The sequence below is a fragment of the Mytilus californianus genome, unplaced genomic scaffold (assembly GCF_021869535.1).
Source record: "Mytilus californianus isolate M0D057914Y unplaced genomic scaffold, xbMytCali1.0.p SCAF_7, whole genome shotgun sequence".
In the NCBI taxonomy this organism is placed as follows: domain Eukaryota; kingdom Metazoa; phylum Mollusca; class Bivalvia; order Mytilida; family Mytilidae; genus Mytilus; species Mytilus californianus.
In genome coordinates this window covers 59,393,463-59,420,464 of record NW_026262723.1, presented here as the reverse complement: position 1 = coordinate 59,420,464, position 27,002 = coordinate 59,393,463, and the positions used below count along the sequence as shown (strand labels likewise).

The following is a 27,002-nucleotide window of genomic DNA, read 5'->3' as shown; positions in this document are numbered from 1 at the left end:
GTTGGGTCGGTTATTCATTTATTTTATAGGTACTACGGTATTCTATATCGCATTGAAATAGTAACTATCACAAATTTAAGCTTTTAAATACCAGAGGCCTCTTAAGGTAAAATTTACCTGTTCTCTCAAAACAGCTATTTCTGTTCTCAGGTCCGAGTCAGAAGATACGTGTATAGCCTGAATACTATCTCCACTTATACCTTGCTGTAAACAAATTTAACAAAGTAATATATCAATTATGATAAACTAATAGCCTGTATTCTGAAAGTAATTAAATTCCAATATCCTGGACTATATCTGGGTTAGTATGGGAGAACATGATTTATTTTATATTTGCTATTTGCTTTAAACTAGCTTTCAATAACTCTGAGTACTCCTAGATTGGTCCTTTGTTATTTGCTTTGAACTAGCTTTCAATAACTCTGAGTTCTCCTAGATTGGTCCTTTGTTATTTGCTTTGAACTAGCTTTCAATAACTCTGAGTACTCCTAGATTGGTCCTTTGTTATTTGCTTTGAACTAGCTTTCAATAACTCTGAGTACTCCTAGATTGGTGCTTTGTGTCTTTTGTCTTTAATAAAATTGAGAATGGAAATGGGGAATGTGTCAAAGAGACAACAACCCGAACAAAGGTTTATAGGTTGTTTTTTGTTGTTGCTTCATGTCAATCTAATGAGTCAAGCCATTTACAACTGATTTGTAGTGTTTGTTCTTATGTTCAATATGTTGCTGCCACTGTTCCAGGTGAGGGAGAGAGTTAAAGGCTCACAAACATGTTTATCTTGCCATATTCTGTATGTGAATGTTTCAAGTCAGAAGCCTGTAATCCAGTGGGTGTTTTGATTGCTGTCTGATACTGTAAATTCAGAATTTATTGCGAGGTTTTAATTATTGCGAATTATGCGATGTGGTGAGTATTGCAATAATAAGAACTCACATTCTGATATATGATACATATCTGTATTCAGATTTTGCTGAACCCGCAATTTTTACAAATCGCAAAATAAATTTTTAAATGGAGGCAACATAAGACCATACCACCACTAGTAGCAAGATTTCAGTCTGAAACGGTCATTTTGGTCTGATCAAGTCTTAATCGACTGAATTTACCGCTAGGGAAAAACGTTAAGACTTTTTAAGACTTTCAGACGCTGTTCAGATATGTCGTGTTCAGTCCGTTCATTCATGTCAAGATAAACAAGACAGAAGGCTCTAGCTGTTAAACAAGATATGTTAAGACGGTTTTAGACGAATTCAGACCAAACATAAAAACTAATGTTCAAAATTTTCAGATCGGGTTAAGATCCGTTTAGTGTGTCAGAATGATATTAGGAGTTACGCCCCTTCATGTGGATGATACATTTTAATTACAAAAAATTTACAATATAAATGCTGGAATGAAAAACGTATATTTTTAATAATTTAACATAAAATCATTGGTTGACTTTTTATTTCTGTTGGTCTTTTTTTAAGAGATTAGTGATTTTGTTTTGTTGAGGAAATAAATTATTCGCATATAACTGTTTATGATTTTATTTTATTTTTTATTTTCTGATGTTAATTTATGTATTTATCTACTTATTCTTTGAAAAGAAGTTATTGCAAATTTTAAACATAACATTAACAAAAGAGTGAAAACACCTTATAAATTTCTTGCGTCTGAAGCACGGTTCTGGATTTAACTTCATCGGGAACGATCAGCGTAAATACAAATATGTTTTATGTCAGATAATTTTTATCGTTAATTTCGTTATCTTTCGATACTTTCCTCTAAAACTTAATAATTACTTCGTGGCATTTAGTAATCATTCCCCGTGCGTGTTATTCTTTTTATATTTGGACAACCGTCTTTTTTTTTTTTTTTTGCTTTTATTTCGTAGTGATGCGTAGTCACTAAGGCCACATCAGGGAATCATGTCTCCGAGTGCAGTTAATATTCTGAAAACTGCACTAAGACCGTGACGAGACAATAAAACTATAAATAACATACCATCGGAAAGAAGAAGATGTTGATAGGGGGATTACAGAATGGAGAATGATTGGCAATAAATATAAAGAATAGAGAAAGTGGATAAAAAATAAAGAATAGAGAATAATAAGGTGCTTGAATATAAAGTATTGATAATAAAAGACAAAAAGTTTAAAGAATAGAGAAAATCGGCAAAAATTTTTAAAGAAAACAGAAATAAAGGACCCCCTCCAGATCCTCATAGAACTTTCCGTTAAAACAATACAACCTAATTTAAGTTCAGCATCGAGTATATATCCTAAGGCTTGTAAATGCGTTAATCCTTTCTTTCATTTTAATAACAATTGTATTTAATATAAAATAATTATGTATTTATTTGTTTATTCAAGTTGCACTATAGCAAATAATTCTTCTTCTTCCTCTAATAGTAATAAATGTATTCGTTATTTAATATTTTCTGTCAATAAAGATTGAGTGCGATGGCACGTGCCAATAATCAAAAGGTAACACAATCAATGATCCTTAAACTATTAAAAACTTGGCAATTACAATGGCTATTTCACAATTACATCATATGTACACCTGTCATGGTATCATAGCTCCGTTCATGTATGTGTAATTTAAGGTTCTGACACATTTTATAATAGCTTCTTTCTAAACACTATTGACGACATTGTTAAAACTGCACGAACATATCACAAAACCGCAAATTTAGTGGTTAAAAAAGATATACGATAATGACAAAAAAATAATTAAAAATTAAAAAAACAAAACAAAATTCTGTAGGAAGTAGCATATATTTACATGTATAAATTGTCTAGTGATTTTATTACAGCGGTATACTTGTTTTATACACAGACCATATTCTGATTATATTCTATGCTAAGATATTAACAAGACAGAAATAAATATGTTTAAAGTCATTTTAAATCAATTCATTTCACAGCTATGGCAAATGTTCCTTCCCATTGTTGGATGGAGGTTAAATAAATGTGAACAATAAAAAGATGTATATTTCTTAGGCATGGATCTAGGCATTTCTGATGTATCTTTGATAGCATGTTTTTTTTCTATCAAAAATGTATGCTGGTATATTTGTAACTCTATGTGTTTACCTAAAATGTTATCACGGTATATGTAAAAGTTTTAGATTTTTTTTTTTAATATTTGCCAAAAAAACATTATCCGGAAAACTATATAATGGCGTTTTGTTCTTAAATCTTTTTTTGTGACTTTCTAACCTACCTTCTAATTTATACGTTAATCCAAACAGTGCAAGGGTGTAATGCAAACATACAAAATTCGGCTTTGGTGTATCATGTTAAAAAAATACCCACAAATTATGATAATTTTCAACAATTTTAGATAAGATTATGCAAGGAAATGTGTTTTTGTTTCCTATTTATCTAGCAATATTGTATCTTTTTTTACACAAAGATGTCGATAAATAAATTGGATACCCTGCATTTATCATGCATTTCAATAGCATATTGTCAAATTGTTAAAAGATCTCCTCCTTAACAGGGAATCAGTTAGTATTGAAAGTCCCTGTCCTAAATTATTGAATTTGTCATTCTGCATTGACAATATTCAATTGGTGTAAGTAATACGCACTCATTCGGGCTAACGCCCTTAATGTGTATCTAATAGATAAAGGAAGATGTGGTATGAGTGCCAATGAGACAACTCTCCATCAAAATACAATTTATAAGAGTAAGCCATTATAGGTCAATACATATTATTTTCTCCCTCGTTTCACCCCTCCGATAATAAAGTTTTTTCTTAACTAGATATCGTAGAAAAAACCAAACACAGTATAGTGTTGTGCGTTCGCTACAAGATCGCCTTGAATTTAGAAATGTAGGACAGAAAGTCACAGGACAAAAAGCCACAGACAAAAAGTCACGGACAAAAAGTCACAGGACAAAAAGTCACAATTCAGTTTTGAGATTATTTTTCTTTAAACAAGAAAACACTAATTTAGAAAATAAAATTTTTATTTTTTCTTGAACTATTATAATTGAAGTAACTTTGTAATTAAAATTTATTCAATAAATATCAATAATGATCATATAATTGTTATGAAAACAAAATGTCAACGTGGCTTGGTACTTAAATGGTTTCATTGTGCCAAGAAATATATCCTTTGCATGATTAAAATTTTTTAAAAAATTCATTTATCAAGGCTTATGAACAATTTCCTAAACTTAAAAATGAATATATGTAATAAAAAGAAAATATTTCAAGATCTTTCTCTTATATATTCAAACAATTGTCAACAAATTATTTGTGACTTTTTGTCCTGTGACTTTTTGTCCTATCAAATTTGTGACTTTATGTCCTGTGACTTTTTGTCCTGTGACTTTCTGTCCGTTTACCGAATTTAACATGTTCAACATAAATATATACAATCAGCCATACAAAAAGGCATATTTTTTTACCATACACAAGTCGAAAAGAAACGATAATGTTACATACATAAGATGGGTAAATGGGGTGGGAGGGGAATAGTATATCAAACTAACCTAGCCTTTACTATCTTGTAACGAACGTCGCATTGTCTAACACACCTTAAATTTTCCTTATATACTGACTGCCGAAATCGCCCGTGCAGAAAGGAATTCAATGGGTATTACCCTATCTCATTTAAATATAGAAAGACCGTTATATATAAAACATAGGACCGTAAAGAAATGTAAATATTGTATTTCGTATAACTATAATATACGTCCTTGGATGGTATAACTTACCAGATAGGTTGTTACCTTCGTTTCCGGTACACTAACACTAATAAGCTGTGATTTCTTGTTTATCATAAGTTTCAAAATTTGTGTCAACTAATTCTGCCTCTTTAAAGGTCAAATGAAAGTAAGTCATTTCACTCTACTATGGAATGAAATAAACGAGAGAACTTTTGACGTGGTATAGTTATAATATAACTGTTCTTTATACTTATACTTATAGTTTGTACTAGTACTGCAAGCCGAAAATTTCACTTTGCCCTCTAGATGTCTTTTTGTTTTTTTTTGGTTTTTTTTTGTGGTTTGTTTGCTGTATTATTGACGTAAATAAAACCGACAACTCCTTTTATTCATATATATAATTTGAGTTCTGTAAATTGCTAGACGTACGTAAGAATGAAAGACGAAAATGCAGGTTTCATAAATGGTCATCAAAGAGCGACACAATTAAAAACAAATAAACATATAGTTATTACAGCTACAGTCATTTTTTTTTTCTCTATTTAAACATATTTGATACTTTTTCCGCTATTGTCATATATCGAAAATTCAAAAAAAATCTAACATTTCCATAAGCTTTCTGTGATTTCCCAGATTCACCATTATGATGTCATGCCACTTGCTATATGGATTCAGAAAACAAATTTACGAAATTTATGACCACACAATTGTAACTGTTCCTATCTTTATTAACAAAATTTAGCGTAAATATTTACAACTACAAAAATGAGTAACAGCGGTGGTCTATTCTGCCTGGAAAACAATGCGGACTAAATCTGTGTACAGTGCACGTGGTTGATCCAGTCATTTTAAATGGGGGTTCCCAACCAAGGATAAAGGGAGGGGAACCAACCGTATGTCCTTATTAACAAAAGGGGGTCCAAAATCTCCCCCCCCCCCTAAATTAGGAAAGTTTTCAATTTTATATAATAGAAGTAGGTGAATTATACAGCAGACATAATGGTTTTCTTGGTTAGATAGAGGAATTCTCTACCCCCGATCAAGAATCTCATTAAATTGTACGGATGTGCATACGTATTAGTCTAAAATATAATCTTTCATCTTATCAAATTTGAATCTCATGATTTTTGTAAAATTGCGGAATTAAATTTCCAAAGTGATATTCAAACTTATTATTCAAAGACAAACTGACAACGCCATGGCAAAATAAAAAAAAAGTCAAAATGACAAACTGTACATATATGCTAACTTATAATATATAGAACACACTTCATGGCTTCATAACCATAGAAAGACAACGAAAGATCATATCATAAACAAAATTGTATTGAAAGGTCAATGATAAGAAAATTTTAACGTTTGTAATACCTAGTACTACAAAATTTTTTTTTGAAAAGTGTTCTCGTCCTGAATATGCATGAAATGTTTGCCACTGGACGTTTAAGCAACCAAAAAAATAATTAAACAGTATAAGCCACAATTGTATCCATCACTTGGTGTCTGTTTAGGGGCCAGCTGAAGCACGCCTCCGGGTGCGGGATTTTCTCGCTGTGTTGAATACCCATTGGTGGCCTTCGGCTGTTTTCTGCTCTGTGGTCGGGTTGATGTCACTTTGACACATTCCCCATTTCATTCTCAATTTTGAATAGTATTAAAAATTGTTTTATTTAAAAGAGACTTTGAATAATAACTTTAGAACACAGTTGTGTTATAATTTAACGAGTTCATAAAAATTAAAAATAAAGGACTATATACTGGAGTAAAACCAAAAGTTTGTTCCGACACTAGAGTGTAGGCAACGGCTCGGATGTACTTATTTATACTTGGTAACCTATATGTGTGGTCATAAAAATTACAGACTAATTTCCTCTATGTAAACACAGGAGATGTGGTACAGTATATTAAGAATTGCTTATGAAACAACTATCCGTAAAGTTCAAATGAGGTGGACGAAAGCCACCAGAGGCAACCGCACGGCCTTCTAAAAACCATTCCGTTAAGTTGGCTAAAAACGGTCCAAACATGAAAAATATGAAATAATCAAACTCTGAGAAAACTAACGGATTTTACTCAGATCCATCTATCTTGACACCTCAAACATGCGAACACTATATAATTTTAAAGCTAACTGACTAGTAGTTTTATTGTCGAGCCTTCGACTTTTGTCGAAAAAGCGAGACATAGCGATCCTACATTCCGTCGTCGGCGGCGGCGGCGTCCACAAATATTCACTCTGTTGTTAAAGTTTTTGAAATTTTAATAACTTTCCTGGATTTCTACCAAACTTGGAAAGAAGCTTGTTTATGATCATAAGATAGTATCCAGAAGTAAATTTTAAAAAAAAATCTATTTTTTCCGTATTTTACTAATAAATGGACTTAGTTTTTCTGCCAGTTAACATTACATTCACTCTGTGGTTAAAGTTTTTAAAATTTTAACAACTTTCTTAAACTATCCTGAATTTGTACCACACTTGGACAGAAGCTTGTTTATGATCAAAAGCTAGTATCTAGAAGGAAATTTTGATAAGATTTTGTTCCATTTTTTCCGTATTTTACTTATAAATGGACTTAGTTTTTCTTTCAGTCAACATTACATACATTCTGCAGTTTAAGTTTTAAAACATTTATTAGATTCGCAAATTATCCTAGATTTTTCCCAAACTTGGACAGAAGCTACTTACAATCAAAAGATATTATAGAGAGGAATATTTTTATTATTTTTTTTCCTCATTTTTGTTGAGCCTGCGAATAACAGCAAAAGTAGACGAGACACTGGGTTCCGCGGAACCCTTACGAATTTTATTAAACAATAAGTTTGCACTTTTTAAAATAAGTTATCCATGGGGAATACTTAAAAAACTCACGATGTAACAATGAATATTTAAAACTTTTCCGAAATGGCGCCAATGTAGTTTTTATTTTTTTGGCGCAAATGAAAGATTGATTTTTTCAAAATTGGCGCAAATGCAATGCACCCCCTCTTTGGAGTCATTCAAAAAGGTAAAATTCACCTGTATTGGTATTGCTGGTGTATATATGTCACACGTTCCATCTACAATATACGGAAATGACACGGCTGGGTATTGTAAAGTTACTGAAGGACGTTTAATGTCAAATTCATATCCCCGGGCGAAAACATTATTATTTACCGGTTTGTCAAAACGCCGTTTGTACACTTACCAAAGTGTCATTGATCTTTCACGCTGTCTAGTCTGAGATAAAAAGTTTAGGCAATTTTTGTAGGTTTTTAAAGTGAACGGAAAATGAGCTTTGCAACAGTGTCTCTAACATGTCTAACGATAATAAAAATAATGTGGTCCTTCAATATGACATTTTACAGAGGCAGGTATAAATATTTGTAAAATTGGCTTAAATATTTCATTTAACAGCAATTTGTAGAACTGATTATTTTTATCCCTCGAATACGTGTAAAATAATGAGTTATTATATTATTTAGATTCTTTCATATAATTGTTTTTGTTTATTGTATTCTCGAATTTTAAATATTAAACTCATGACGTTTAGACCTTGACATTTCGGGTAGACACCTGGGGCGTGTTTTATTTGTCTCTTCTGCACATCTCCAGAATGTCTTCTGGTGAAGAGTCAAAAAAAAAAAGGAATCTGGACCTCTTCTGGAGATATTCTACGGAAGATCAATTTGCCGTCGAATATAGCAGATTTTTGTTATGTTGGATGTCATATTAAATGAAGTTTACGATGATTTTATAGAAAATTAAGATACGTCTGGTAGACATGACTGTAAAAGTGTGCTCGGTTCGTGACATTTTTCTTTGTTCTTTCCTCTAACTCAATTTTGCTAGACAAATCAGGCGTAAACCCCCACTATTTGTTTTTTTAGAATAATCTTAAACTGCACAAAAAATCGTCAATGTTTGTCTCGAATATGATCAAAAAGGACATCTTGTCTACCCAATTTTTTTTTAAAGTAACCAAACTGGATTATTTTTGTAAAAAGCAAAGATATCGGAAAGTTCTCAAAATCATTTTTCTCTGGTGGTCCTTGAAGAAAATCTTCTGGTCCTAACTATTATTTCTATTGCATAATTTCGATGGTCAAAACCTTCGGAAAAATTTCATTGTATATGGACTTTTATGCAAGTATACAATGTATACCAGACATTTCTCAGACTGTTTTTTCTTCTTTTTTTCTCTAATAAATCCGTTGTGTGTGTACTGATCGATACTTCAGCCTTGGAGAACAAAATTTATTTCAGTACTATAGTTGTATTTAGCTTTGAACAAACTTCCAGTAATTGCAAATACTCTTATTTCGGTGCTTTGTGTCTATTGTCTTAATGTAAGTTTTTTGTGTGTGTCTCGTACCGATCTTTTGAGTTAATCTAATTGCAATTGATTGGTGCAGGTTGTTCTTATATTGTACTAATACACCACTGTCCCAGCTTCGGGGAGGGTCAAGCGCTCACAAACATGTTATTGTACTGTTACACCACTGTCCCAGGTTAGGGGGCTGGTTGTGCCGGATCATGCTAACATGTTTAACCCCTCCACATTCTGTATGTATGTGCCTGTCCCAAGTCAAGAGCCTGTAATTCAGTGGTTGTCGTTTTTTGCTGTGTTACATATTTGTTTTTCGTTCATTTTCTTTTTGTACATTAATAAGACCGTTAGTTTTTCTCGTTTGAATTGTTTTACATTTGTGATTTCGGGGCCTTTTATAGCTAACTATGTGGTATGGGCTTTGCTTATTGTTGAAGGCCGTACAGTGACATATAGCTGTTAATTGCTGTGTCATTTAGTCTTTTGTGGAGGGTTGTCTCATTGGCAATCTTCGTTTTTATATCAACCCTGCCATATTCTTTGTGTGCCTGTTACAAGTCAGGAGCCTGTAGTTTAGTTGTTGTCGTTGGTTCATGTCTCAACTCATATTTAATATTTTGTAAATTATTTTGTTATGTATAATAAGGGCGTACGTTATTTCGTTTGAATTGTTTCTCACACTTTTCACGTCGGGCCTTTTGACAGTATCGGGTTTTGTCATTGTTGAAGGCCTTTATTACGGTTGTCTATAATTGCTTACATTCACTTCATATTTGAACTCCGGTGGATAGTTGCCTCATTAGCAATCATACACTTCTTTGTTTTTATTTATTTACCTGACTTTTAAACTCGTGTTTTGAACCGAGTCCTGAACATGCATGACATATTTGTCACTGGGCGTTAATAATTAGCAACAAACAATCAATCAATTTAAACTTGTGTTAAATAAGAAGAAAAACCATTTGATATCCATTCATTTAGTGGAGTGGGCTGGTAAGAGCTGAAAAATATGCATAATAAGCGACAGATTAAAAATGTTAATAATGCCCTCTATAAATTTAAACTGACCACCACGGAATAGCCCAAGTGTTGAAAGTAGCGTTAAACACTAATCAATCAAAATCCCTTCCCTAGTAGAATATCAAATAGTCGTCCCTTAACTGTTATTGTCCGTGTAGTTCTTATATTTATCCAGCTTATCGTCCTACACGGATCCATGTCCTATTAAGACTGTCATACCATAAAAACGTTTATAACACAGCTCACATTCCAGACTAAACGACGCCATGTTTCTTATGTGCCTCTGCTGTCTTAACTACCTATCAAAAAAGAAGAGGTGGAAGAGAGCCAGAAGATCTTCCCTATGCAAAAAACCAGAAATGGACCTCTTCTGGCTCACTACCGAAGAACAAAAAAAAAGCCTCTGTTTCTTGTTGAAGACTGATTTACCCGGTACGTCTAAACACCACCTAGGCCGCATTGGTGCAATAAGCTCTGGAAATTGCACTACGCCCATGATGGAACAGTCATATAAGTACCAAGGTCATTCAGTATGATAACGTTGTAAATAAAGTGCATATATTTAAATTTTGGTGTAAATGTATTTAGAAATGAAAGAGTTATTAACATTTTACATGGCACGTGCCGACTTTTGTGTAATGTGTCCAGTTATCATAGTGTTTTGAATCCACCGAAGCTTGACGAATTCATATAAACCAATACCAATATCTTTATTCCCATAACCATTGCAGATACATCTTAGGTACAGAGAGAGTGCAAAATAGGTACATGAATATGCATCTATTTACAAAACATATATACAATACAGTGGTTTCCAAATAATATACATTTTAGCTAGGAGGACCCATATGTTTATTTATACACTTTATAAACTTACATAATCTTTTTAGCTCTGACTGTTTTGTTTAATTTGCTCATCAATTTTCTAAACTTTTGTGTATTAACACGAGCCAAATAGTACTTATCAAGGTATAATTTTCTACTGTCGTTAAAAAATGGACATTCTAGCAGATAATGAAATTCGTCTCCAATGCTACCAATATTACAAAGATGACATTTTCTATCATTTCTATTAACATTATTCCACCTCCCTGTCTCTCTTGAGAGTCTGTAGTTTGTGGTTCTATATCTACATAAAATAATACTTTCGTGCATAATCCAAGATATCGAAATATTTTTTTTTTCAAATTTTAATTCTAACTTAAAAATTCTATAATTTACTGATTTTGTAGACTATTGAAATTGTGTATTCCGCAACTGTTTGTATTGGTCTTGTAATCGCAACTTTAGTGCATCTTTTAACCATATATCATTACCAAAACATAGAGAAATCCAAGTATTTGAAAAACCATATTCATCCAATATATTTTTAACTTTACTCACAAAAAATGTACATACATTATTAACAGTAAATAGTGTTTTTAATAGTGTATATGCGATAGAAGATAACATAGTCTCTTTAGCAGATACTAATTTACACCAATAAGATACTATTTTTAATTTAAAGGATATCTACCAAGTTCTCCGTATACCATATAGCTAGGTGTGGAATTTTTCAGTTTCAAAAGAAGTTTACAGAATTTCTGATGGATTCTTTCTATAACTTCAACATTACCATGCCCCCAAATTTCACATTCATACAAAAGTATGGGTTTCACAACTTTATAGAAAAGATCTTAGTGACACTGAATGGAAAGATTATGTATGCGGCCTGATTTCAACACATTAAACATAGCTTTTGTGGCTTTTTCTGCTAAGTGTTTCTATGCTATTTTAGTATTACCAGTTCTAGATAATAATATGCCAAAATAGTTAAATTCTTTTAATATTTTCAATGTCAGTGCCGTATATAGCTATAAAAAAATGTAAATTTGACGGCATTCTGCCTATAGAAAAAAATCATCACTTTAGTTAACTTTAAGCGTCCAAATATTACAGTATTCACTGAAAGAATCCAGCTGTTTCTGTTAATCATCAGCACTTTCTGGCAATAGTACTGTGTCGTCTGAACTAAGGATATGAATGGAAAGGTTTAATATGCATCAAGATCATAAATTAAGATTGATTATTATAAGGTAAAAAAATATGTTCAAAGTTGATTCGAAAATATTAAGAGATTTAAAAGTTATTATAAAAAAGAAGATGTGGTATGATTGCCAATGAGACAACTCTCCACAAGAGACCAAGTGACACAGAAATTAACAACTATAGGTCACCGTACGGCCTTCAACAATGAACAAAGTCCATACCGCACAGTCAGCTATAAAAGGCCCCGAAATGACAATTTAAAACAATTCAAACGAGAAAACTAACGGCCTGATTTATGTTAAAAAAATGAACAAAAAAAAAACAAATATGTAACACATAAACAAACGACAACCACTGAAGTACAGGCTCCTGACTTGGGACAGACACATACATACAGAATGTGGTGGGGTTAAACATGTTAGCGGGATCCCAATCCTCCCCTAATCTGAGACAGTGGTGCAACAGTACAACATAAGAACGAACTATAAAAAATCAGTTGAAAGAGGCTTAACTCATCAGATGGATAAAAATACAAATACTACAAAAACAAGTAAACATTTTTACGGGACACGCGCTCTTCTTGTGTAATGTCTGATCACCTTGTAAATTGATCCAACCAATCTTTAACTGGTAAATTATGCTTCCTTGTTGCTAAGTAGTAATGATAAAAGGGCTGTTGATCTTTTCTTTTATGCTTTGTTAGAAAAAATATATTTGGAAAAAGTGTTTGTTTGCGCTATTTGAAATAAAAACAGTGAAAAAATAGAAATTGGCTTTTACTCAAAGACATATCTGATTTACCTATGGCGTTTTTGTCGTTTGGTTGCTGTCAAATTGAAGTTTATCCCACATCTCCTATAGTTTGAGTTCCGTTTGATTACTTTTAATTCAGTTTATAAGAATTCATAAATGAAAGGGTTATTTGCATGAGTATAGATCAATTGCTTTTCTTTCGCCCAAGCCATGCATATACTCAGAGGAAGATTAATCGTAGAGAGATGTACCTAAATTTATGGTACATAGTTAACAGAAAAAAGTTTCATTCTCAGTCTTATTTCAACTGTATTAATTTTAAAGACATGTCAAATCCAAACGAAGTCTACGTATATGTACATGTGTCTTGTCTTGTCTATAGTCTGGAAATTTTCCATTCAATTTATTTCATTTGAAAACGTTAAAAATAATATCGATCTTATTCATTGCAAAACGTGGCGTCCTTTTTGGATAAAACCCCTGTTTCATCTACGAAGAAAGTCCTATAATATAAGAATGCATAGGTGTGGTTGAACATTGATAGTAAAAAAAAGGAAAATCTGGCATCAATAGAGCGCATGATAAATTAAAAAATAATTCCCGAAATAAATGTATATAAAATATGTGTGTGACTATTGAAAGTGCATCCACATATTAACAAGACACTGTCGCTTTTTTTGACTCGTTCTTGTTCAGTAACACCGTGTATCATCGGTACAGCGGATATAAGTACTAACCAAGCGGATGTGATCTTTCTTCTGACACGGTAAGAAAGTCTTTGTTTTGTTTACATAATATCAATGTGTACCTCAATCTAAACATAATTGTTGTTTTAAGAAATGATCGATTTGGTGGTAGGTTGATGATTAGAGAAGTCTCATTATTTTTCCAAAACAAGAACGCTTACTAAAACATGTGCAAATACTTGTCAAAGATGTTGGCGCTCGTCTCATCCGATATGATTCTATATTCATCAGAAGGCCAGTGTGTGTGCGTAATAAGTATAGCTGTTTCAATAATTGGCATTGAAATCTTTCATACATATGTTATTTTTCGATATTTTATTCCGAAAAGAAGCGTTGTGTACAGTGTATAGCTGACCACATAAATCCTTCTGTACGGTGCATAGTTAAATGAATGTACGGTATATAGCTTTTCACCCTTCGAAGTACCTATTAAGCTATATCCGCTGTACCGATGATACACAGTGAGTAATAAATTCCTCAAACGAGTTTGAATAGGGAAATAAAATATGAAGAAGGAATTTGTCATCAACATTTTAATAAGGCAATAGTTTTGTATGAAGCCCGTTCTTATCTGTATTTGTTGCCATACTTACAAAAATACGATTTTCAAATAATCAAACTCAAACAGTAAAGTGTTGTTTCTCCTTAATATCGTTCTTCTCCAGTATTACCATGATTACAAGCCTGAACGAGTTTAAATGAGAAAATAAATTCTGTATAATGAATTTGACTCCATTTTTCTGTCAGTTTTCTGTCCCGATCAAGACCGACCCCCTTTCACAAACGGGCTAAAATAATGCGTACATTGAACTCCCGTCGTTTATCATATTTGGTTTTTTTTTTCTTAACAATTTCAGGTAGTAAGATTTGGTTTTAAATCGAGCTCATGAGAAATTATGAACTTTTTGGTTTTACAGAAAACATGTTATTTCATATCAATTTAATGTTGTTTTTGCAAGACTCATAATCAAGAACAGCGAGAAAGACTATTTTGCAGACTGTTGAAAGATACTCAGTCCGTGCTTACAACGACTTAGTCCTTATGCACTGATGTTAAATAAAAATAAAACAAAAACTTGCCCATTAGCCAAACCAAAGAAAGAAACCAATGAAAGCACGTACTCTACCAAGATATATGACTTAGCAAAACAAAACAAAGAACACTTTGTATGTTTATATTAAATAAAATATTCGTTTATTTCATTGATGTTGGAAAGGAGAAAAAATTCACGAAGAAAAACAAAAACGAACTGATAATAGACAAACCAATTGTTATTTCTTTTACTTTAGAACTGCAGAACGTATAACAAAATTAATTTACCTGGCTCATTACACATAAACTGTATACAAATACATTAAATGGGACTTTTGAGTTTTTTTTCTCCATTATCGTTAAAGTCAATACACAAAGTATTTAATTACATAAATCAATTCCGAAAAAAAACTTTAAAATTTCGCATTATTAAATTTTATAAAAACACTGTTTTATAACATGATATACATAAGATAGGTTAATTAAATATTGAATCTGAATATTCATAAGCAATAAGGATAATCCAATCAATTTTTTTGAATGGATTATTCACGGCTGAGTAGTTGTGAAATCCGTGACACGTGCCCTCATTATTTTATAAAAATATTGAATATCTATTTAAGTTCGTTTTCAAAATCTTCCAATAGTTTCCACTAAAATAAACAACGTGAAAAGAATATAAACATTTTTCCTGTGTGCATATACGATGACTTTAAAAGAGTCCTGGGTGCACTTTGTATGTCCTGAGTGCACTCAGGAGGTCCTGGCCAGTGTTAAGACGTACATTGTACCCGTTGATTTCCAACTGTATATTTTCTGTTTTGGCACATACTTATATATGAACCTCATTAAATTCGATCTCAAAATAGTGACTATAAAGGAATAGATATTTTAAAGTCTTAATAAATTCCATTGAGCACAAAACTAATCCAAATTCGATTTCAATTATTTCGTGATTCTAAAATACGATTCTTTTTTGTGGCAGAAATTACAATTATTTTTTTTATCTGATATGACTCTGAAACACTGATTTAAGATTTATATTGTCCACAAAATATCATAAATTATATGGAATAAAAAGACGCCTTTCTATAATTTTTTTTACAAAGTTGTTAATTGTTTAATTATGTCGTAATTTGCTTGGTCAGTGGCGGATTCAGGGGCCGACATATCGTACGCTTCCCCTTTGATTGGATTATATATCATTTTTAGCATAATTAAAATCATCATTTTTTTTTATCCTGGCTACACGTGGCGTTATTTCTTCGTCTGTATAACACAGTTTAAGTGAATTAGTCTAAATATAAAGCATAGTAATATTTCTTTTTCATCACTTTTTTATTCTTAAATATAAGCGTTGTCTATTTCTATCTGACAAGCACACACATAGACTTTTTCATTAGTATAGAAATTCCCTGGCCAACAATAGCAACAACGTCCTTTTGATGATCAATTCACTATATAAAAAAAAAAAAAAAAAACAACTAAATTGACAGCTGATTGGATAAATGTGATAGATTGTCACGCCTACATTAAACTGCTGTCCAATCAAATGCCAGCAGAAACCTGTCAATAAAAAGGTAGTTGCAAGCGTGGATAAGTTAGAGATTTGATTGTGTATATTCTATATTTGAACAAAAAGTTAGATAATCACTATTTGTTTAGAATTAAATTGCGAAGAACGTGTTCGTGTAACAACCCTTCCTTTTTCCCGTTTTCGCCTTCTTATTTTACACTTTCTTTTTGAACAGAAAATATTAGATATGAGCGTACTGCAAGTTTCTGAATTTTACAAGCGACTTGTGATTTCCGGGAACGTCATATTTTCAAGATTTCACAGACCTCTGAAAAAGTTAGAACATACAAGTTTCATCTACCATTTGCAAAAAAAAAACAATACCAAATTATATTTGTAAATTGGAAGAGATTAAGAATTATAGTTTAATATCCGTACTAAAATCGTCTGAAATATAACAAAACATATTTCTCTCTGCCTGAATGCAATCGAAAGCAAATTTACATTTTATTCTTAAACTATTTGCAAAAGACGAAGAATTCTCCTTTAAACTGCAAATTATTAAACAGGCAGACTAACTTTAACGGATAAAATACAAGTTTGTACTACCATCCAAGGAAATAAGTGTTCCATAAAGTAACTAATCCTTAATTCACAACCGTCAAAACTCTGGACTCATTTTTGATATTTACCTGAGAGATCTTCCAAGAACTTAACCAAAATGACAAAAATGAAACAATGTCTATTTTTTTTTTGTTAGACGAGTAGCAAATTGAATAAGGAAATGTTATTGAAAGAGAATTAAGATATATGATATTTTTTCTAAGCAAAGTGGCAAAAGCACGCATATATAGAGTTACGTAGTTGCAAAAAAAAACTATATATTAATAGTCAATTTCGACTATTTAATAAAGGATTATAGGTCGAACACGACACACGATTCTTGATTTCCAATGTTCATGATTTAAAACCGTGTTTTTTCTTCTACAGATTGCATTTTGAAGAACACATGCTTGGCCATGATCGTTGAATGTTCAGCGTACAATATTACATAATATTCAGGATGATTTTAACGAAAAGCAAACGAAAAAGATTTAATTTTTTAAATCCGAGCAATCCTTAAATTCAACATTTAAAACCGTTTTGTTTTACGCAAAACATATAAAATTGAGAATGACTGGTGTACTTTTTATTCTCTCTAACACTTAGGATTGGTAGTCCCGACAGCTTACTCTCCATTAGTAAGGGAGTTCCTGGGTAAGGAGGTCCTATTCTTAACAGTAAGCGGACACTGAAAAGTCACAGGACAAAAAGTCGCAGGACAGGAAGTGACAATTGTTTACGTATTAAGAGAAATATCTTGAAAAATTACTTTTTATTACATATATTCTTTTTAAAGTTTATGAAATTGTTTATTAGCCTTGGTAAATGAAGATTTATTAAATTTTAATCATGCAAATGATATAATATTTCTTAGCACCATAAAGCTGTTTAGGTACCAAGCCACTTTGATAGTTTGTTTACTAAACAATTATTTGTTCGTTTAATACATTTGTTTACAGAGTTGGTTTATATATACAATAGTTCAAGATACATACAAAATTTTTTTTTAAAAATAAGTATTTTCTTTTTCAAAGATAATAGTCTCAGAAACTGAATTGTGACCTTTCGTCTGTGACCTTTGTCCACAAGCACGCATTATTTATGAGTAAAGTTGGAAGGTCAATTTGGCTCTGATTCACAACAATTGTTCTCTTGTTAACATGACCTTTTTTTTGTCGACACGCGCTCGCCGTATCAGGCTAGAACAAACCAATGCATATCAATGTCACATGTGTCTTTTCCTCGACTGAATGTTATTAGCAATATTAATATTGGATACAATTGTAACGTAATGAATTGCATTTGATCCTAGTCCTAAGTTTAATTTTCTGTTGAATCAGTTGAACATCTAAGTGATCATCGATGTGTAATATTTGACACTGGACATTATTTTAGGAGCGATGCAATACAAATAATGTATTTCTATCAATCATTTACTTCAGTTAAAGACTTTTGAATGTAACAATATGGTACAAATAGATTTGATTTACTGAATTGCATATTTCTTTTTTATCGAAATGAAAATATTATAAACTGCTCCCGGTTACTATAAATAAGAAGATGTGGTATGTGTGCCAAATAATCATCTCCATCCAAGTCACAAAGTATAAAACAATTATAGATTAAAAGTACGGCCTCAACACGGAGCTTTGGCTCACACCGAACAGCAAGCTTTAAAGGTCCCCAAAATAACTAGTGTAAAACAATTCAAAATGGAAAAACAAAGTTCTAATCTATAAGTACGGTCATTTCGCTACGTTATTTTATAGCTTTTTGGTCAATTCTGAAAAAGCAAGTAAGCATCTCACTGTTTTTTAAATGAGAAGTAACGCTGGTGTTATAAAAAAAAATCTGATACGAAACAGAAATATAAACCGTACACAAGATTTTATCAATCGTTTCTTAACTTTTATGTTGTTTGATATTTTTCTATTATATGATTTATTCTTGTATTAGTTCTTCCTAAAAAAAAACTTGATGATAAAAAAAAAATCAAGAGATGTATCGACATCGGTCTTTATAGGCACCTAATGGTAAATATAATCTGTCAATTAAATTCTTAAAATATTCTTTATTCATGTTGCATTTTTTTTGAAAAAAATAATGTTTTATTTGTCAGTGTAATAATTTTACCCGGTAAATCCTTATATAAGATAAAACATGGAACTTTATTCATTTTACGTCCATGGATAAAACATCATAAGCGTTGCACGGGTAATTATTTAGATAGTTTATGACAACCCGTTCCGGTTGACTGCTTAGATAATCCGTTAATTAAAATGTAAATAACTTTCACCAAGCAAATGTCATCTGTATAATATTTAAAAATATAAAGTAAATTAGATACTTAGAATATATTTTTTTTGACAAATTCTATATGGATCAGAAATATAATTATACATTAGAAACAAAAATATGTTTAAGAAAATTTCAGAACATCTTTGGGATATATTACTTGTCATTATATCTTTACGGGCGGAATGAATAAATACAGGACTACTTTATGTCAGAAAGCACGACTGCAAAGTTTTAATGACTAACACATTTCCCGGTTACAACAATTAATCTTTTCTTATATAACCAATTAAATGTTAAAAGTTCTATTGCGAAAAATGAATTGTACGTTTGCATACGTTATTTAATGAAATAGATATACAGTATTACATTAAAAGACCACAAAAGAATATCCTCCAAGCTATGTCGATTTTCTTCATAAAGGGGAGTAACCCCTGATAAACACAGATAAAGTGTCGCTCGTTTTATTTAAAATATTTAAAATCTTAACACGACTGAACACGATCTTACAGCAACTAAACAGATTTTTTACCTTTGGTCTTATTTTATCTGAACGTGATCTAATCAAGTCTTATTTGAACGCTAGAAGAATCTGTCTTGTTTATCTTGACTCGACTGATCTGACTGAACACGATATATCGGAACAGAGTCTGAAAGTCTAAACAGGTCTTAACGTTTTTCCCTAGCAGTAAATCAAGGCGATTAAGACTTGATCAGACCAAAATGACCGTTTCAGACTTAAATCTTGCTACTAGTGCACTATTTGTCTATTTTATATAGTTCACACTAATTATTCAATCTTGATATAATATCAATTAATTGTATTTTAGTTTTAAACTATAATTCTGTTTTTGAATAATATTCAGTTTTTATGTATTATGTGAGTGAAAAGCAATATTACAAGAAATAAACTATTCTTTATGGAACAAGGCTTTGTATTAATATCTTCAACTCCAAAAATGTAATAAAGTGACAACAATTTCAGACTTAATTCTTAACCTACCCTAAGAACACTAAGTTCAGCCTCTCTGGCTAATTGTTCTCTGTTTATTGAGACCTAAACTTACCCTAAGAACACTAAGTTCAGCCTCTCTGGCTAATTGTTCTCTGTTTATTGCATTTAATGATTCGTCCAATTCTCTTTTCTCCTTCTGCATCTGTTCATAAGATACTTGATATTCTGCTAACTGAGCTTGAAGGGCATCTTTTGCCGACTGCAATAAAATTTGAATGTTTACTAAATTATACACTTGTTAAAACGAGTGATGTTTGAATTATAAATCAGGAATAAAGATACATTTTATCTTGCAACATACTATAATACATGTTCATCTGAAAAAAGGTATACAGTAATAAGACAGCAACCTAACAACACAACAAAACCAGTTAAGACGTATATGTAATCAACAAATTTCTGACAGATGTTGCATGGTGCCAAGTAAACTCAACCAGTTGAACAACACTGAGTGGCTTATCCTATCATAGTTTCATGTTAAAATTATTTGATAATATCAAAGTGAATTACATCTTTGTCCAGAATTGATGTTGATGTATGAAATCTGTTCTGAAGTACAACCACTGTTATCAGACTGTTCAACATGATTTCATTTCAAAATGCAGGTAAAGCATATTCAGCTTGCTTTTAGTAATTGCAAGCAATCCATGATATGGTATCATTTATTAATGTTTTGTTTGTACCTGTGTTTTTATAATCTACTATACCAATTTAACAGAGAAAAGTGTTGTTCTTTTTACTGCTGCATTCAAATGAGCAGAATATGAGGTCTTAACAACCAGTCATAGTTAGATGATTACAATTTTTTTCATTATTCTAATCTTATATGTGTGACAGACAGACAGACATGTGCACCACTATCAAACAACCCTCTCCTTTTTTCTAGGCAAGAATATAAGAACCATGACTATAAAGTGATAGTCATTACCTGGAAATATCAAATGCATTAAAAGGGATGTTTAAGGTTTTCTTTACCTCTTCATCCTCCAGTCTATTTTTGGTAGTTAATAAAATTCTGTCATATTCACATCTACGTGTTTCATCTTCTAATTTCATTTTTGTAAGCTGTTCCTTTAATGTATCAATCTGATACTGATAATGTTTTGTTTTGTTTTCTTGGTCAGATCTCATTTCTTTGAACATTTTCTCCCATCTTGAATTGGCTTGCAGCAACTAAAAAAAAGTAAATATTGACAAAGTGATATACAGAATAGTGTAACACAGTTTCATTCTTGATATTTTTGGACAAAGTGTTTATCTGACGCAATGGAATGTTTTTGTCTTGCTGATCATTTTTTGCTTTTAAAAGTGTCTATCTAGCTATTATAGTTTTAAAGCATTAGACAATAACACACAAAAAAATTTAGTAAAAGTTGTCAATAAAGGGCAATAACTACAATAAGGAGTTGTCTGATGATTTCAGCCATGTTGACTTATTTGTAAATTTTGTCTTGCTGATCATTTTTGCTATTTCAGAATAAAATTTAGTTTTGAAGTAAATGGACAGTATGTAAATCTCATCATCATCATCATCAACATTCTGAACATTTCTGCCCTGTCAATTTTTTTCTATTTATAGCGGTTCTCAAGATAAAAGACAAAACTTGTATTTTACCCCTATGTTCTATTTTTGGCCATGTGACCATGTTGGTTGGCAGGCGGGATCACCGGATATATTTTTAAACTAGATACCCTTATGATGATTTAGGCCAAGTTTGGTTAAATTTGGCCAATTAGTTCCAGTGGAGAAGATTTTTGTTAAATTTAACGGATGACGACAACTGACCAAAAGCAACTGCCACCTTGGACTTTAGCCCAAATTTAAAATTTGTTTTTTTAAATTTTAATACAAGATAGCAAATAATAGACACAGAGTGATAGAAATACATAAAATGGGTCAAGGTAAGAACCAAACTAGTACCTTACCCTGGAAAAAGAAAATTATAAACAAACCTCTCTGTTCTGCTGTTCCAGTTTTTGAAGTCTTGTTGAATTTTCTGTTGTCTGTGTTGACTCTTTTTCTGTAAGCTTATTTTTCTGAGAAAAGACAATAATATTAGATAACAAATATAAAAGGACATGTCAAATTTAGAAACGCCTGAAATATGATTTACTACCTGTATGATACAAGTCAAACAGTTCATAATCTGATCAAAGAAAACTTGTAAGAAATAAAAGGAACAATGTCTTTCAATCTCATAACTTATAAATGAAAAATTGGTGCAACATCAAAAAAGACAATAACCAATGAGGAATTAGGAATAATAAATATACATTATGTAAGAGATAAATGAGTCTTGATAAAATTTGTTTTAAAGGGCGGACATAAATGGCTATTAAAATATTGGAGTTTTTTTTTATAATTACACTGAACTTTTCCCTAGAAAAATAGATTTCACAGGCTTTTATGATGTTTGTAACTACAATCTTTTTTTATTTATTTCTATTTATACAAATATCAATTACTATAAAGGAATTTCTAAAGAATTAAAATTCAAAAGAAACTTTTTTTCCTTTAAAAAATGACTTACAAGGACTTTTATAACTAGGAAATTAGATTTTTTCATTATTCAAATATTTTATATCTTTATAATCTAGTCATGTTTAGAAGAGTTTGATACAAATTTGAAAATTATCCCAAATATGCATGAAAAATTGTCCCTGAAAATATTTAAATAAAAAAATAAGTCCCAGGTAAATTTTTACTTAGAAAATAAGTGCCAAACATATTCTACTATTTATGAATTTATTTTCGTAGGAAAATTTATCCTGGGACTTACTTTTCTGGTAACATTATGGTCATGGACTTGATAACCTAGGAAACACAAAGTCCGGTGGACAAATTTTACTGTTACAATTACATACATCAAGAATTATTGCTATTTTCTCAAATTATCCTTTGATCTTCCCATATGATAATTTTCCATATCACGCTTCTAGACTGATATGGGTTTTTCTCAGCCAAGTATAAAGAGACTGTATGACGTCATAAGCCTATCATTGATGTTGCATAGGAAAACAGCGATAAATAGATTATCAATGGTCTTTCGAACTGGAAGATGTTTCTCTGCTACACCTCATCTTAGGGAGGTTGTCCTTTAATGATATTGTATCTGAGAAACAACCTCTTATTGAAATACCATAGATAATTTATAATCCTCTAATTATTCATATGAAACAATTGTTTTTTTTGTGTGGAATGTCTGAATCAATTATCGATTTTTGTTCTTTCTTAACTTGGGAGCAAGTTGCAAAAACTACATCATTGTTCTCAGTGGTCTTTCATTAGATTATAAACTTTCAATGCTATATTTAAACTGCTTGTAAGAGTTACTTATGTTGACATTTTTTTATGTCATATTTAATAAAGTTGTATTGATTAAAATGCTTTAACTAATACCACATTACTGTGTATGTAAACAATAAAACCTTTATCTCTGTGACCAACAAATAACACAATATTTCAATAGCAGTGTTACCACAATATCCTATTTGTGGTTTTTAGTTGAAATGTTGTGTAATGATGCTCTGATTTAAATACTTTTACATCAAAAAGTTGAAAGTAAGTTTGTATAACCTTTGTCTTTTCAAAAACCATGAATCTATTTTTGAAGCAAAATACATGTAGCTTGTGCCTTCAGGTATCTAGAATAGGATACTTGTTATTTATTAGACAAATAAATGTCGGTAGTTTTACCCAAAACTTGTATCAATTTTAAATGCATCCTTGAACAACATGTAATTTCCTGGCAGCGTCAGATTTTTATTTCAAAAGACATAAGGATATAACAGAATATAAGCGTTACGATTCCGGGTTTGTTTTCAATACATAACTTCACAGAATACACGATATTTAACCTTAAAATTATCCATAAAATGAGTACCTTCCTTTAATAATTTGATATTCTATTAACTTTTTCTCTTTGTGCCGGAAAAGACAAAACTGAAACTTGGCTGTTTTTCAATAGGCCAATGTAATAATGAAACCAGTTTTGATCTTAGAGACCACAGATTTAACGATTTCATGATCTGTTTGACTTTTAAATAAGACTGCAGTTATGTACACACAAAACCCCCAAAAAAGAGAGTAACACAACTGTCATGAGTGTGAACACACAAATCAAAATAAGATCATTTTTTTTTAAATTTGGAACTTGGAACAGCTGTGTTGCAATTGAATATTTACTATCCTTTATCATTTATATAAAAATTAATTATAATTTCTACACAAATTTAAAATATCAATCCAATTGTCTAAGTGGAAAAGAAAGACAATACTGGTACCTGTAATTCTGATTTGCTGACATAGTCCCAGTCTACAACTTGAGTCTGTGATGACAGGGACTCTGTCGGAGACACATTATTAACTTGAAGTTCTAACTGCTGAACTTTCCTTAAAAGACGATGGTTTTCTTCCCTATAAAACATGTTGCATGTTGTAAATTATCAAATATAACAATTATAACCATTTTACCAAACTGACTAGGTGAGTTTATTTCAAATTAAAAAATGTACATTTAGAGTTTTATCACAACCAAAAATTACAGTAATTAACATTAGAAAAAGTACCATAGCCTGTCTGTACAAACATACATTGATCAGGCCAAAATTTTTATTATTTGCTTGTTACTGAAAGGGATCTCATCAAAGATTTTTATCATGTGAGTTCCTGGACACATAATTTTTTACTATGGTCAGTAAAATATTCTAAGAAACAATACCGCTGTCTCAATTCATCATTTGCATCTTCTAAAGAAAACAAAAACTTTTTTAAACTCCAAATAAATATTTTTGATGAAATAGTGATGACAAAACTCATCAGAAAGACACTGGATGCATTTATGGACTCAATAGTTTAAAAAATGTTCATTTCAACCTGATTTTACTTTGTTCTAGCCTTGCGATCATAAAATGTTTCAGTAAGATTATCGTACTCAAACTTAAAAATCAATCAATCAAAATACAGGATTTGTTGTTTTAAGCCCAAATTTTGTACTATGAATACTGAATAAAGTTTTATGACCGAAAGGCCTGGACTTATAGACTTGTCAAAGTGTGTGATTTATTTAGTTTTGCAGCTAATTTTTTCTCTATTTCTAACACAGATAAACTTACAACAGTCTTTTGTTTTCAACCTGCAGTAAAATAAACTGATTTCATTAAATAAAAAAAAAATTTCAGAAGAGACAAATCAATGAAAGAGATGTATATCTTGTTGCTAATCAATTTTGTTGTTTTCATATAATGTACACCTTGTCATGAGTTACTTCATAGCGGGGTGCATGCCTATTGTTGATGACCAACATTTCTGGAATGTTGCTTTGTGTCACTGAGTTGTTATCCCTTTTATGTTAAAATCTTTGTCCTCAGTCGATATATATTACTTTTAGGTGGATATATCCTCGTATCGACCTCATACAAAGGCTATAGTTGTGTGGTATAAATTTAACAGATTAGTCTGTATTCATTGTAAACTAAGGCTGTATTTGAACGCTGTACGGTGAACTACAAGTGCTAACATTCATGTCATTTGACCTCTGGTGGATAGTAGTCTCATTGGCAATCGTACTACATGTCCTTAATTTTAAATTGTAGAATCCCTGTTTTGTTCAATCAGAATGCATGGGTCTCAGACACATATGAAAAAGTTTTGGTTCAAAGTATAAATCATTTTGACTGGAGATATTTAGTCATTATTCATTTGAACTAACACGAATCATGTCCAATGTTTATGATCCAGTTCTATGCTGTGTTATAACAATTCAATATAAAGAAAGGAGTTTCTCCAGTCATCCCAATAAAAAGCAATAAGCCAAGTTGACATTTTCATTGCAACTATCTGTTAAGCATTGTATATTAAATGGTGCAACAAAATAATATAATAAGGTTGTTTTGCAATGGTCTTTTCCGCAAAAAACACTCTTCTTTGGTTAACTTGTTTAAACATATTTCTTTTTATTATAAAATGAACATTAAGCATTAAAGTTTAACAAACCTTAAAACTATCATTCTCCTCTTCTATCTTAGTGAGGTCAGGTAATATATCTTCTAACATTTTCCTCATTCTTTGTGAAGGGCCATCTGACCCAAGGTCTCCATTCATAATTTCATTCACATGGAGACTCAACGCTGTCTCTGACTTGGAGCACTATAAAAACAATGCATATAGTCAAGATTGATAGATTTTTACAGACTCAAAATACAGTGATACATATATAATGTATGAGGATTGAATGAAACAGGATGTAGAGTGCAGACTTTGATTGATGCTGACTTGTATAACAGAAGGGTAATGATATCTGAAATGCTTATTGTAAATCTGAATTCAACAACTACAGTGATCAAAAACTACAATAAAATGCTTCGCTGGGGCGCAGCTTGATACGACCGCAGAGGTCGAACCCTGAACAGTTGGGGCAAGTATGGACACAACATTCAAGCTTGATACAGCTCTGAATTTGGATTGTTATTAAATATTTGACACAGCATAGGTTTCTGACACAGAAAGAATGTGGTCTAAGAACTTGAATTTTTTTAATTTACCTATTATGGTCCAATGTCCAAAATCAAAATACATGGTTAGATTCAGCATATCAAAGAACCCCATATATTCAATTTTTGTTAAAATCAAACAAAGTTTAATTTTGGACCCCAACTTGGACAAACTTGAAAACTGGGCCCATAATCAAAAATCTAAACACATGTTTAGATTCAGCATATCAAAGAACCCCAAGAATTCAATTTTTGCTAAAATCAAACTAAGTTTAATTTTGGACCCTTTGGACCTTAATGTAGACCAATTTAAAAAACGGGACTTAAAATCAAAAATCTAAATACACGGTTAGATTTGGAATATCATAGAACCCCAATAATTCAATTTTGATGAAATCAAACAAAGTTTAATTTTGGACCCTTTTGACCTCAATATGAACCAATTTGATAGCGGGGCCCACAAATAAAAAATCTAAATTCATGGTTAGATTCAGCATATCAAAGAACCCCATATATTCAATTTTTGT

The 27,002-nt window shown here is 31.3% G+C and overlaps 1 protein-coding gene across 4 annotated transcripts in view; it reads right to left on the bottom strand.

Moving 5' to 3' along the window:
* LOC127707608 (TNFAIP3-interacting protein 1-like) overlaps positions 1-27,002 on the bottom strand; it is a 67,386-nt gene that overhangs the window by 11,421 nt on the left and 28,963 nt on the right. For all 4 annotated transcript variants that reach the window (XM_052212210.1, XM_052212213.1, XM_052212212.1 and 1 more), the window contains exons 5-11: positions 25,979-26,131; positions 25,099-25,118; positions 24,268-24,400; positions 21,937-22,020; positions 20,959-21,156; positions 20,036-20,182; positions 118-204 (exon numbers count right to left, since the gene is read on the bottom strand). In XM_052212210.1, the coding sequence (XP_052068170.1) occupies positions 118-204; positions 20,036-20,182; positions 20,959-21,156; positions 21,937-22,020; positions 24,268-24,400; positions 25,099-25,118; positions 25,979-26,131 (822 nt within the window). The remainder of the gene's footprint in view (positions 1-117; positions 205-20,035; positions 20,183-20,958; positions 21,157-21,936; positions 22,021-24,267; positions 24,401-25,098; positions 25,119-25,978; positions 26,132-27,002) is intronic.